Raw genomic sequence first — 13,156 nt, forward strand, 5'->3', positions numbered from 1 at the left:
CAGTCATCCTCTTGTCCTTTAGCTGCTGCCCCAAAATGTCAAGTCCTCTGTCAGACCTGCAGATGTTAAAGCAGCTGTCTTAATTACTGCTGTATATCTCAGGCAGTCATCAAAGGCTGTGTTTCAGCAGCTGAATCAAATGCATTGTGTCTGCTTAAGGCTGGGTTACTTCTTTGTTTCCAGTGATGTTATGGCCCTAATAAGAGCCTGAACATTCAGTGACTCCTGAATATTAGTGTTGTCATCTTGAGCTGAATCTTTTCCATAGTCTCTCATTTAGGGTCTGGTTGTTTCATCATTGCAGAACTGGAGTTTTCACTTTGACTGGTTCATAGCTGAAACAGACATTAAAAAAAAAAACAACAAAATCCCCAATATAAAACCGTCCAAGGCACAAAAACGTAGATTCTACATGAATGTGGAATGCACAAAAATGTAGATTCTACATTAATACTTATGTAAAAGAGACTATTTTAAATTCCTGTTTGGTAATGGAAGTACCAAAAAGGGAAAAGGAAGACCTAATGTGTGATGCTCTGGTTTTGAACCGACTGTTCTACATCATTTCATTTCCTTCATAGTCTTGACATATAATGATTCTTAACATGTAAAAGTGTATGCAGTGTATAGTTTTTGCCTGTTTTAATCCTTGCACTTCGATTAATTGTCATTAAAGACCAAAACCAATCCTAAAATCTGTGCTGCTATTGTTCTAGTTTATTACTGTCTTTTGTGTGGCTTGTCTCAAAAACAATTGGCTTTGTTGTTTTTCCTCCCGTTAGACTGTTTGGAGTTATATAAGCGTATGTGGGAGCAAAGGTATAGGTATATAAATATATGCGGTATATACATAGATGTATAAAAATATTTTAGCTGTTATTTTAGAGCAACTTGATAATTCAGAATTTGGCTGTCTTTTTTATACCATATAGATTCAAGCAAATTTTCAATCTGCTAATTTGGCTGCTATTTAATAAGTTGTTCTTGCTTTATTATTTTGATTTTAATCACAAGTGCTTACTTTATAAAGGATGTCAGGAAGAATTAATAGAAGAAAATAATTTCCCCCAAACACCTCTCAGAACCCCCAAAATGTAACTTCTCCCTAAAGATATCATTAAACTATACAATTAAAGTTGTTTTCTTGAGATGAGTTCTCCAGCCTTATTTAACTTCTTTTATGAGAGATTGATTTGGGATAGCAAAAAGTTGTAACCTGGCTCCAGGTACAGAGTAAAATGGCTTCTCAGAAAACAGAATTTCTGTTTGGGCTGAAAAAACTATAATTACTTGTAAGAGTTGAAATTATTTTAAAACAAAATTCGTAGAGTTTGTCTGGTAGCAGTAGTGCTATAAGCATTCACGCCTGCATACAAGTTAGCTCATTAATTTTCACACTGCTGAAGGAGGTTGATTTAAAGAAAAGTGTTTTGCTCAAATGCAGTTGACAGCTTGGATGAGATTTTTTTTTCTCATTCTGTTTTGGTTTGGTTTAGTTTTGGTTTATTTTTTCTCCATGAAAATTCAACTAGGTGTTTTGTAGCATCTACTTGAAAATGGTGGCAGAGAGGAATTAATATTAGTATGTAACATTTAAAATAAATTACAAAAAGTTGTCTTACTAAGTACTTAAAGTGGTTTATTTAAAAAACACATGAACAAGAAATTCTCACCCCAGGCCACCAGACCTAGGATTTTCAGTTGGTTTTAATTTTTCAGAGCAGCAAAAATTCTGACAGGTTGCACTTAGCATGCACTTTCTTCATTTGGTGAAGCAAGAGCTGAAATTCCCAGTTTAGCCAGTTGGTTCAGTAGTGGTACATCTGTGAAATACTCAGTATGATTTCAGAAAAGATTAAAACAAATGCTGAAGGACTTGGGATGAACCTGCTACTTAAATGGTCAGCTTGAGGCAGTAACTTACTGTACATTATAGTAAAAGGTACTAAAAATAAGGTTTTCTGCATGAAAATCCACCTTATTGAAGCTGATACATTTTTCCTCTGAGATTACAGTGGGATGTATTTCTCTTTAGCATAACTTGGCATCCTTTGGCTCTCATATTTAAATTTTGTCATGAATTAATAAGTTGTAAAGTAATACTTCCCATGCAGTTATACAGGTATAATTTTTTAATATACTTCAGTGTATGGGGAAATTAATAGTAGAGTCGTTTGGGATAAACATATGGCTGTTAAAGTTTGCTATATGGAGGAAAACACTTGGTTTTTATTGCAAATGCAGTGTATTTATCTTAGTACGCTAATTATATGTTTATGACTAATATGCACGCATTGTAAAGCATGCAATTAACACCAGCCTTTGAGAGCTGGAACAGCACAGATCAGACAACGTGGGTATTACTGAAATGCTTTATATGAGGAAGAGCTGGTACAGAGAGCCCCATTTGTCTCTAGTTTTAAGAATGGAGTTCTGTGAGTTCATACTAAGTTAAGGTATATGTCCATGTATTGCAGAAGCAGTTTTTGACCGAGAAGAGGTTGGGGTTCTTGTAGTCTTTCAGACTGGCTGTTCTCAGTGTTTTGTGTGCCAGCTGCAGAATTTCAAAGCTTGATGATAATTTATCACTTGGTCTAGAGATGTATATTTGCATCTCTACCATTTCCCCTATTAGGAATTCAACTTAATTAATGCTACTTCTGTAAAAATACAAAACTGTCTCTACTATCAGCTTTCTTGAATTACCGAAGATTTAAGTTCATATACTCGATATCACATCTTGCCAGAGCTTATCTGGCTCTATCACTTGGGCCTGCGACGGGAGTGGGTCGCACCTCAGGAGCAGGATGACCCCAGGTGTGCCTAGAGCACTTGCTCTATGGCTTTTTGGCTGTCAGTCTGCGCTCTGAGGAGGCAAGGACAAGAGGGAGGTCTTTTGCATGGGATAACAGAGGATCTATTGCTCTGGGGAATATTGGGGGCAGAAGACAGAAAATGCAAGTGTGCAACAGCTGAAATATGGAGGCGGTTCAACGGGAGGGTACAAAGCATCAGCTAATCAGAGATATCCTGGGGAGGGTAAAAGACAGGGTTCACAAAATCATCATCCAATGAGGGAGGTAGGGGGGGAAAGTTGGGTCACATGGACTAATCAAGCATGGAAGTTTAGGGGATTTCCAAAGTGGAATTCCAAGGTGTGGTGGGCCTAAGACAGAGACTCAGGTTAGATTGATAACGTGGGGTGGGAGGGTCTCAGTCGGACCAAACCATCAACTTACGTAATAACAGAGCATACCATTAACAAGAAACACACTGCAATAACTCCATCCTCAGATTTGTAGAAAGGTGATTATTTTAGTGGAAAGATTCAACATTTATGCAGAGCATTGTCATTATAAACTTTGGAATTAAAACCAGTTCTGTCTGTGGAAACAAGGGGTGATAAATGAGTAAGGGGCCAAATGTTCTACTGATCACACCGCTTACTTCACAGTGAAACTCCTAAATCACTTTTAGTTTGTCTTTATTTTTGGCAGCTGCTAGCTGAATTAATGATCATTCAAATGTATTTTTAATATAGTGTGCCTGAAGTCTAATGCATTTGTTTGGCTTTAGGGCATTAACCTAACTATAGCCAGAGTCTAACCCTTGCATTGTGTGTTGGATATGTCACAGGATGAAACTGACGTCTCCTCTGGCCAGTCTGCTGATTTGTTGTACTGGACGACATCCAAAACCATGAAGGTGTTGTCCAACACAACTCTGACTACCAAAGCCATGCTGCACGCTGTCAGTGATGGGCAGTGGTGGAAGAGATCATTAACTTATCTGCGGCCATTACATGTAAGGGATTGCTGATGTGGCTCCAAATGTTTACACAGTTGTGATACATTAATGTAAAAACTCAGCTCCTTTGTGGGACCTGGTAACTGAAGGCCTCAAATCAGTAAATGAACTAAAGACATCACAGAACTGTTTGAAATCCCAGTGAAGGAAGGGGTCTAAAGCTGTTTTCTAGTCCGTTTTGTCCTGTTTTCTTACCATAGTGTAGGAAATCCTAATTGAAATTTGGTGGAACTCTAAAACTTTGGGGAACAAAGAAGAGTAAAGCCCGCTCTTTAAATACTGTCATCTTGTATTCAAAGCTGTTCCTTTTCAGTTTGTCTTTTCTACTTTATTTCAGTGAATTTTCTATAATGTTTGTGATACTGTTTTTTCTGATGCTACTTTTGAACATGATTCTCTTTCCTTTTTTAAGAATACTGGACTTCATTCAGAACTGGTTTATGTAAGATGACTCTTTTCCTACTCTCCACTGAATTCAATGATCTTTTCATTTACAGTTGTTTCCCTTCTGCACAGTGTTTACAGAATTTTTATGAGCTTTTTTACAACTAGGCTCAACTATACTTATTTTTCCCAGGGCCAAGAATTTGGAGGTGTATTAAAAAGTGGACCTGGAGAAAATGCTTCTGTGGAAAAACAAGGCTGTCATCCATTTTATGAATCTCTAATTGATGATCCATATGTTGCAGAAGTAAGTTACAGTTGCAGAACTCTGCAGTTTTTGTTGAGATCTTATAATCAAGTGAAAATACAGAGTTTTTGATTATATGTGTGACTTGAAATTCTATGCCATAGTAGGAAAAAATCCAGAATTAAACAAAGGAAAACAAATGGAGGAACTGAGGTAGGCAATAGCATGTGATGCAAGTGATCCAAATGACAGTGCAGGTGTGGAGCACATATGTCAGTTGTGTTTTTACTTCCAGTCTGAAGTCAGCTATGGAACGTACCAGAACAATTCCTTGGAAAGCTTTGCTGAGGTGTTGCTGAGAACAGGGAAACTTGCAGAAACAAAGAGTGAAGGAAAAGACCTACTTCCAACTACAGAAGGTATGGACATACTGCATATATTCACTCCATATATATAGTAAATACAGAAGTGTCTGTGGGTGGGTTTAAGTGTGGAGAATTGCACAGAACGATCTGAAGTATTGTTTGGGTGTTCTGCATGAATTGTGATCTGGTTCAACGGCTCTTGTTGATAAGAAGTTCTTGTTAGAAGTACCTGCAGTTTTCAAAGGAATTGGTGATTTTAAGAGGGGTTGCTCAGCAAAGACTAGAAAAATGAAAGCTGTCTTTAAATAAGCAGAAAATATTATTTGGGGGTTGGCAATCATAGGAGGAATTGAAGGTTTTGTGAATATTACCATGTACAGGTAATGGGAATTTGCAAGCCAGTGTGAGTTATTTCTCTGTATGCCTGCATATTCTATTGTTCAGATTCTGTGCCACTGTGTATCCAGGTTTCAGTATTGCAGGTTCATTGTAGTATTTTATTTGCCAATTAATGCTTAACTACAGCTTCTGGAATCATCAGAACTTTTTGTCTTCTTCCAAAATGTCTACATGTTAGAGGTTATATTTAATACTTTCTTAACTGAAGCAATTTCTCTTTTTAAAAAAAGACAAATGACAAAAAACCACCTGTGGTTGTTTACCTTTCCTTTTGGATGCCTCCTGCTGGTTTAAGAAATTAACTGTTTAAATATTTACATGCTAATGTCTTTTGAAGCAAGATACGTTTATTATACTTGACTTGTGGTAAATTCTATCATGAAAAATGAGCATATTAAATCACTTGCTTTATGAGAAGTTTCAAGACAGGTTTTCTTCATAAGCCACACATTTACTTAAACTTTTTCATGAAAACCAGCATATTTGTCTTACAAGTATATGATTCAGTAGTTTGAGATATGTGGTATTTGTGCAGATAACCTGTGTAATTCTAATAGAACAACATTGTGAATCAGAAAACGTTAGCAGCAGTTTGTATAAATTGCGTGTGTGCATGTTTTGTTCTTTACACGCTGTCTTAATGCAGAAAAGTCCTTTAAAATCAGTACTTAAAATCTTATTTGTTACATGCTGAATGTCCATAGGCTTTTAGCTTTAATTCCTGTGTCTTAAAGAGCAGGGGGGAAGGATTAAAAAGTATTTATTGCTTTCTTAAGAAAATTATTTAATTGGCAGATCTGTGGTAATAGTTCCTGCTCAAACTTGAGTAATTGGTACTGATTATTTACAATTCAGTGGCTGCTTTTGAGATGGAAATTTCAGTGCTGGAGACTTTTGCTCGAAGAAGAAAAGAAATTTTAGATTCTAACTTCAGTTTTTGAGCATCTGTCTCCTTCCTCTTAAGTGCACAGCTTAATGTTTTTGCCATTTAATGCTTCTCTTCCACCACTTTTATTCTATAGTCGGAGTTTTGCTTAGGAATCCCTTCAGCTGTGCTCTGAAACAGAGTTCTATGTTTTCTTCTGGAAAAATGGGCTGTTTTATTCTGGACTGCTGTGTACTACAACTTTTGGTAGCCAGTGAACTGTTCTTACACATAAGTGTAACATAGCTTTCTGTAAATAATTGGATTAATAATTTGCTATTTGTGATGTGTTTAGCCCTGGATTCATAGTATCGGATCCCATCTTTTCCCCCTTCTTAAAGCTTTGCTTTGTCAATTCTCATGGAAGTCTTTATAATGAGTTAACACGTTCAGGATTGTGCAGCTTGAAAATGTGCATATTGATAGCACACTGCTGAAGTTTAAGAAACCACACAGATATGAATCCCACTTACTACTCTGCATTTTTATCATTTTCTGACTTCCTGTACGTTTTTTGGGGGATTTTGCCATACAAAACTTGAATGCTAATATGAGCTACTGTACTGGTCTAGTAACTGCAAGCATAGCGGATTTCAATTGATTTTTCTGACAATTTTGAGTCCCAGCTGTTTGCTTCTAGCGGTCTTCTAGGACAGCTACAGCAGCAGGTTTCAGCTCCATCAAAAGAACTGAAGAACCTGGAGGGAGATGCAGTTTAGCAAAGAAACCTTCATTGTACTTGGCACCTTGTCTTAGGAGACCTTGGAGTAGGCATCAGACTGTTTACTATGACAGTGCCATGTGCAGTGTGAGAGACTGGCTAAGCACTTTCCCCACAGACAGTGTGCATCATCATTGAGTTAGAATGGTTTGGGTTGGAATAAACTTCAAAAATCCTCTCGTTTCAGCCCTGCCATGGGCAGAGATGCCTTCCACTAGAACACGTTATTCAGAGCCCCATTCAGTCTGGCTTTGAAAACCTCTGTAATAAAACTCAAGATATTTTTCAGCTTTTGTGGATTTGGTAGTGTTACAAGCCTTGGACCTTGACTTTTTTTGTCCTTGCTATCTGGATGTAGGTGATAAACTGAGTATTTCCAAGTGAAATGGTAACACTCATCTCCTTGGGTCCCGAAAAGCACTCCTTCCTCAGCTGTGGGCTGATAGTGCACCCAGACTTGTTGGGCTGAGGCTGTGTTGTGCATCTCTGTTTAATTGGGGTTTTCATTCTCCATGGGCCTTAGGGATTGGTCAGGAGGTTGAAGATGTGATTTGAAATGATGGCTGTATGTCCTTGTAACCAGATTAAACTCAGAGTAAACTCAAGACAGTTGGGCATACCTATTAATCCTCTGGGGTTTTAGAGCAAACAATACCTTAATGTTCCCCGTGATTTTATATTTACTTGTACATATGGCTGTTTAACTGCAGTATATACTTCTGAGTTTATTAAGATTTCATCATGGACTAAATGAACAATTGAGGACTCAAAGCAGTTTAGCATTTTTTTCAGAGGAAAATCCATGGTACATGAAATGAAACTTTCTAGGTATTGAGAAATTCCAGTTTTCACAAATAAACCATTTTTTCAATACTTAGCCTCTCAAACAAGCTTGTGGCATAAAGACCTGCAGAGGAAATGAAAATATTTGTAAAATAAAAATATTTTTTGTGTTTTCCTGAGAAAGTTGTGCTTGTGGGACAGTAGGGGGAGACAGCAGCACTGGCATTTTGCTTGTCACTTCCTGCCCTCCCTGGTTTGCCAACCCTGTAATGTCTAATCCCTATGGCAAATTCCAGATTTGGCAGTGGTCTGAAATGACATTAGGTTTCTGTAAATTTTGTGAAGATACATGACAGGACAGAATGGCATCCTGCTAGTATCTGGAGCCTGTGATTTGAGATCAGTCCTGTTAGACTGCAGAGGATTCTTGTAGGGCTTCACTGGGAGGCAGAAAGCTGTATGAAATTATTTGTTTATATGTAGGTATGTAAAGTGGACATCTAAGTATGGATACATGAAAACCTGTCATGAACACACTAGCATGCAGAAAATTTATTGAATCAGTACAGAGGAATTTTTTTTTTCCCAGAAGTTACGAGAGTAGAGGCAGTTCTTTCTTCTTGGGTACGTTCTGGCACTTGGGATGCCATTGTGTCACTTTTGATGCAAAACTGTGAAGAAAATCATTGTTTTCTGACCCTGTATTGGTGCTGCATTCTTTGTAATTATTGTCCTAATGGTGAAGATCAGTTTTTGCAAGTGTGCCAGTTGTCATGTTGAGGATGTTAAGTTGGAAGAAAACCCATAATTTATTGTGTATTCAAGAGGCTTTACTAACATTAATTCTCCAAAGACAGGGAAAAGAGAGCAAAGCTGAAATTCTTCCTTCCCTTATCTTTTTTATTTTTCTGTTGAACTAGAGGTGGTTGTTGTACTTGTCATTAGAGGAGGAACCAGCAATTTTCATCAAGATTTTAATATTAGATACTTCTAGAGTTCTTACTGTCTTTGCTTGGACAGCATACAGGTTATTTAGAGTGTAGCAGAAACAATCTGTCAGCAACAAGAAGCTGTCTGAAGCACAGTAAAAGCCATCTGAAGCATAAAGGATAGGTGCTGTAGGACAGTCTTATGTGGCAGCCTCTGTGATGACTTGTCACATGGAAATTTAGTGTTTGTATCTGGCTGAAGGCCAGCATGTAAATCCACTTCAGGCTGATGGCAAATTAATGATAATCTGAAAATTGTAATTGGTCATTCAAGCCTTTTGTAAGTCATTCTTTGGAACAAAGAATTCACTGGGGGAGTGTGTGTAAAGTAATTGGGTTTTTACCAGAATGCCCCTGAGAGAATTGTTTTTTCCATGTTGAGAATGACTTTTTACAGCAGAAAGCCTGTTTTGATATTCGTACATGACGTAATGTGGAAATAATGTGTTTGAGACTTCCTTGAATTAAACAAAGAATTAAGTTGCTAGAAGACAACTTCTTCCTATTGAAATAATATTGTTATTGATAACATTAGCAATAATGTAATCTACAATGATGGAAACAACCCGTCCCTTCTCAAGTTTGATATTTATAATGTAGTAAAAGCAGGTGGTTTTTGTGTCAGTTTTACTAGAAGTATATGTGTTTATAATCAGAATACTTACCCTTTGATGAATTTATTTCAGTTGCTGTAGTACTGATAATTTGTTTTCAGTATTTCGCAGAACCTGGTTTTGGTGTTTCTTATGACACTTGTGGCTTTTTGTTTCTATTTTTAATTAAGGCAGAGTTTTTCTATATGGTTTATTGTGTTCAGTGATAAGGGAATTTGAGCTCAGGCTTGAAGAGGACATTTTGTACCATTCCTCTTCTTGGTATCTTCAAACCCTTACAGCATTACATTACTTCCTTGATATTGCAAGCAAAATATTTAGTTCTTGGAAATCAGTACAGGTGGCTTTGTTTAGCATCTGTTGTTGCATAGTCTCATTCTGCTTTGGTTAATGCATCAAACACTTCGCCTGGAAGTTAAGGTGAAGCTGTGCTGCAGTTTAATTATACATTATCTCTTTCTGAATTGTGCTGATAAGTGTTTAATTAAGTGTGTCTGGAGTGCTTCAAGCTAGTGTCTAATAAAATATAGTTGCCCTGAAGACATTTCATTTGCTAGCTCTCAAGGCCAAATGGTCAGTAATCCGAACTTTGTGTCTGCTCCTTCTGTATTGCAGTTCTGCTGCAGCTGGCAAGTGATGCTTTACCAAAGGATGCAGCCTTGTCTCTTGCCTACCTGCTTGCATTGCCACAGGTACGTTGATAGGGGCTTTGTATTGCCAGGAAAGTTTGCCAGGAAAGACTATTCATAGCATTCAGAATTCTATTAGAAAATTTCATTTCCTTAAGATTTTAAAATCTTAACTGTTTGAATTCAGTTTAATACACATTTTTACAGATTGGGCTGGTGCATATAAAGGAAACTGAACAAATGCCATTGGCTGGTTCATTGAGCATGGCACTGATGAAAAAGACACATTTTCTTACCTAAAATAGGAGTTGGGCCACCATACTGACAATTCTAATTCAAAAATGTGGATAATAACCTTGTGGTATAGAAGCAGCAGTAGTGTAGTTGGAAAAACATTTTGGGTAGTGATTGTGCAAGGGGAAAAAACTACCATAATGTAGAATTATCTTTATGTGTGTGGGTTACTGATTTACATCTGTGCCAGAAAATCATAGTCAGAGCTATTTCTAAATGATAGCAAGTAGCTTTTTAGAAAGTTTGTACACTTAATGTTGTATGCTTGCTAATTCTTTCATGCAAATTAATGCTTTCTTTCTTCTAGGTGGTAGATGCCAACAAATGCTTTGAAAAGCAATTACATTCTGCATTATCTCTCCAGCTGGCAAGTTATTACTATAGCCTGCAGATCTATGCTCGTTTGGCACCATGTTTCAAGGACAAATGCCACCCTCTCTACAGGGTTAGTACTCTTTTCTTTTTAAAGCCACATTCATTAATGTTCAGCATAAAAGCTATTCTATAAAGCCAGTACATGAGTTAAGCCTGTTAAGGAGCTGATCTGACTTACACTGTGAGCAGCCTGTTGGGTTACACATAATTATTCTTCTACAGTGCTGTAAACAAACAAGTACTTCACAATATGTGGAAGAATTTTTGAAGCACAACATCAAGTGTCATTTTTAGGTAACAGCACTATCAGTCTTCAATGTAGCTTATAAGCATTGAGCAGTAATGAGTATAACCTATTCTATTACCTTGCAGTACTATGTACAAGGCAATGTAGTACTTCCCAGGAAAAGTGAAGAGTCAGTTTCAACAAGAACACTGCTTTTTCGGAAGTTTCCATAGCCTCCCCTAGGATGTGTTGGATTGTATTTCAGTTTATGTATGATGTTTTGAAAATTCATCCTCATTCATTGAGGACTTTTTTTATTTCCTTTGATGAGTTTCTGGTTTTGGAATGGTGCTACTTTTCCCATTCTCCACTGCCAGTGGTTAAAGCAGTTTGATGGTGAAGTCCATACTAAATGGAAGAGGTAACATACAAAAGTTTAATAGGGCACCAGTTGTCATTCTTACTGAGGTACCTGCATAAAAACTCTCATTTGCTCCAAGAGAGCATTTCTGAATTTACACCAGGTCTTTCTTTCTGTTCAGAAGCTCTCTGGGCTGTTTGGGTTTCAGCATGTCACTAAACTGTAGCTAGAGGAACACTTCTGGTCACAAGTTTTCTCAAAATGAAGTAATCACCAGTGTGGCATGAGAGAATTGGTTTTTTTCTGTGTTAAGAATGACTCCTGATTTACAGCAGAAAGCTTGTTTTAATATTCTCCCAGTTCTGCAATTAGGAAGCCTTTCATCTTCCTGCTGAGATGTTCATTTTACTGTCTTCTGCTTAGATGCTAAACGAAAATGTAGCCCACAACTGTAGGGTTTGCAAATTATATTAGTTGTGAAGAATTAAGTCATGTTTGTTAAAAAGCTTTCTTTGGGCCTGTACATTTTCCTGCTGCAAGACAACTTGTATGAAAAAAAGTTTGTGGGTTTTTGTGATTTTTTTTTTTTTTTTTTTTTTTACTTTAGCTTTTTTAAACAGTCCTATTTTACAGGAAGAACTAAGAAGCCTTTGGAAAGCATAAGTTATAAGAATGAGGACAGAGATGTTAGAACTATTTGTACTCCCATTGTCATTTATTAAGGAAAGTCTTAGCAGTGGCACCATGTAGTTTTTCTCATAACTGTGATTTGATCTTTGGCTGATCTTTAGTTCCATCTTGGTAAAATGCTGTATGTGACTGTGATAAATACTGGATTTCAAGTTGTTTGCTAGAAAGAGTAGGTTCTATGTTTAAGATACTCTTAAACAATAGCTTTTGAAAACAATTGTATAAGAAGATTGAGTGAAGAACACACCAAAAAAACGGAAAAAACCCACCAAAACTCTAGTAAGAAAACAACATCAGCAAATACTAATTTATAATTCATTATTACTAATTCCAAGAGTATTGAGTGAAGGAATGTCATTGAAATAGAAAACAAGAAATAGAAACAGATACTCTTCACCAAAATAAATGCAATTTTTTTTTTCCAAAAACCCAAACCAAAACCCTAGACTTAAATGCCCAATTCATACGGTGAATCCATCTGTTTAAATTTACATCTTAAATGCTGGTAGTAAAGAATGGGTCCACCTGCAAGTTGGTTTCATCAATACCATTCTAGTTTCTGTCCGTGGGAATAGATCTAGCCATGGGTTTTGAGGGTTATTTTTGTGTTCCCTAAGAGTTCTGTGGGAGGAAAAGAAAATGGATCTCAAACTTTTATGAACATGTTACACTCAGCTGGAGGTGTCATTCCATAGTAGATTGTTTTCCTACTCATGTCACTGGAGGCTTGTATCACCTTTATCTCGTGGCTCTTTGTGAAAGCAGAAGTGCACCCCTAGGTCCTTTACCTGCCTCAAAGCTGTACATTATTCTTAGAAGGTATGTGAGTGCATTTTTGTGGGTGAAGGTGTATAGCCAATCCTTGTTTTCCCCCATTCTCACTCTTTACATGGTCAGTAATGATGTAAATCTGACACTTCAGCTACATGCTCAGAAGGTGAATCCTCAAGATCATAGTGCATTTATTTCTGTCTACTAGCATCTGAGTCGCAGTAGCTGTGATTTTTCTAGTCCAGTGAATCAAGTATACTGTTGGAAAACTGAATTTAAAGGAAACTGTATAGGAGCATGGAAAAGTCTACACAGCCTGGATTTCTCATTTTAAAATGACGTTGTTTGAAAAGAGTTCATAAGTACCTCTGGCAGAACAGAAGAAATGTTAGTGGAATGGAAATGTCAGAGCATGTTACAAAGATAATGGGGTACAGGAGGAGAGCTCCTCTTCCATTCGCTAGGATATACTTTCAAGACTTGCTAGTTAGTCAAGAAAGATATTTTGAAGGAATGATTTGGTCTGTTATATGAAGGCTTGTTTCTTTTTCTGTTTACTTGTGATGTGAAATACTG

The 13,156-nt window shown here is 37.1% G+C and overlaps 1 protein-coding gene across 2 annotated transcripts in view; it reads left to right on the forward strand.

Annotated features, from left to right (window-relative positions):
- Positions 1-13,156, forward strand: part of NBAS (NBAS subunit of NRZ tethering complex) — a 161,350-nt gene that overhangs the window by 70,838 nt on the left and 77,356 nt on the right. Inside the window, exons 36-40 of one of the 2 annotated variants that reach the window (XM_058834123.1) lie at positions 3,637-3,804; positions 4,385-4,498; positions 4,734-4,857; positions 9,850-9,926; positions 10,465-10,602. In XM_058834123.1, the coding sequence (XP_058690106.1) occupies positions 3,637-3,804; positions 4,385-4,498; positions 4,734-4,857; positions 9,850-9,926; positions 10,465-10,602 (621 nt within the window). The remainder of the gene's footprint in view (positions 1-3,636; positions 3,805-4,384; positions 4,499-4,733; positions 4,858-9,849; positions 9,927-10,464; positions 10,603-13,156) is intronic. The other variant, XM_058834124.1, reaches the window with a different exon arrangement.

Source organism: Poecile atricapillus, chromosome 3, assembly GCF_030490865.1.
Source record: "Poecile atricapillus isolate bPoeAtr1 chromosome 3, bPoeAtr1.hap1, whole genome shotgun sequence".
Taxonomy (NCBI): Eukaryota; Metazoa; Chordata; class Aves; order Passeriformes; family Paridae; genus Poecile; species Poecile atricapillus.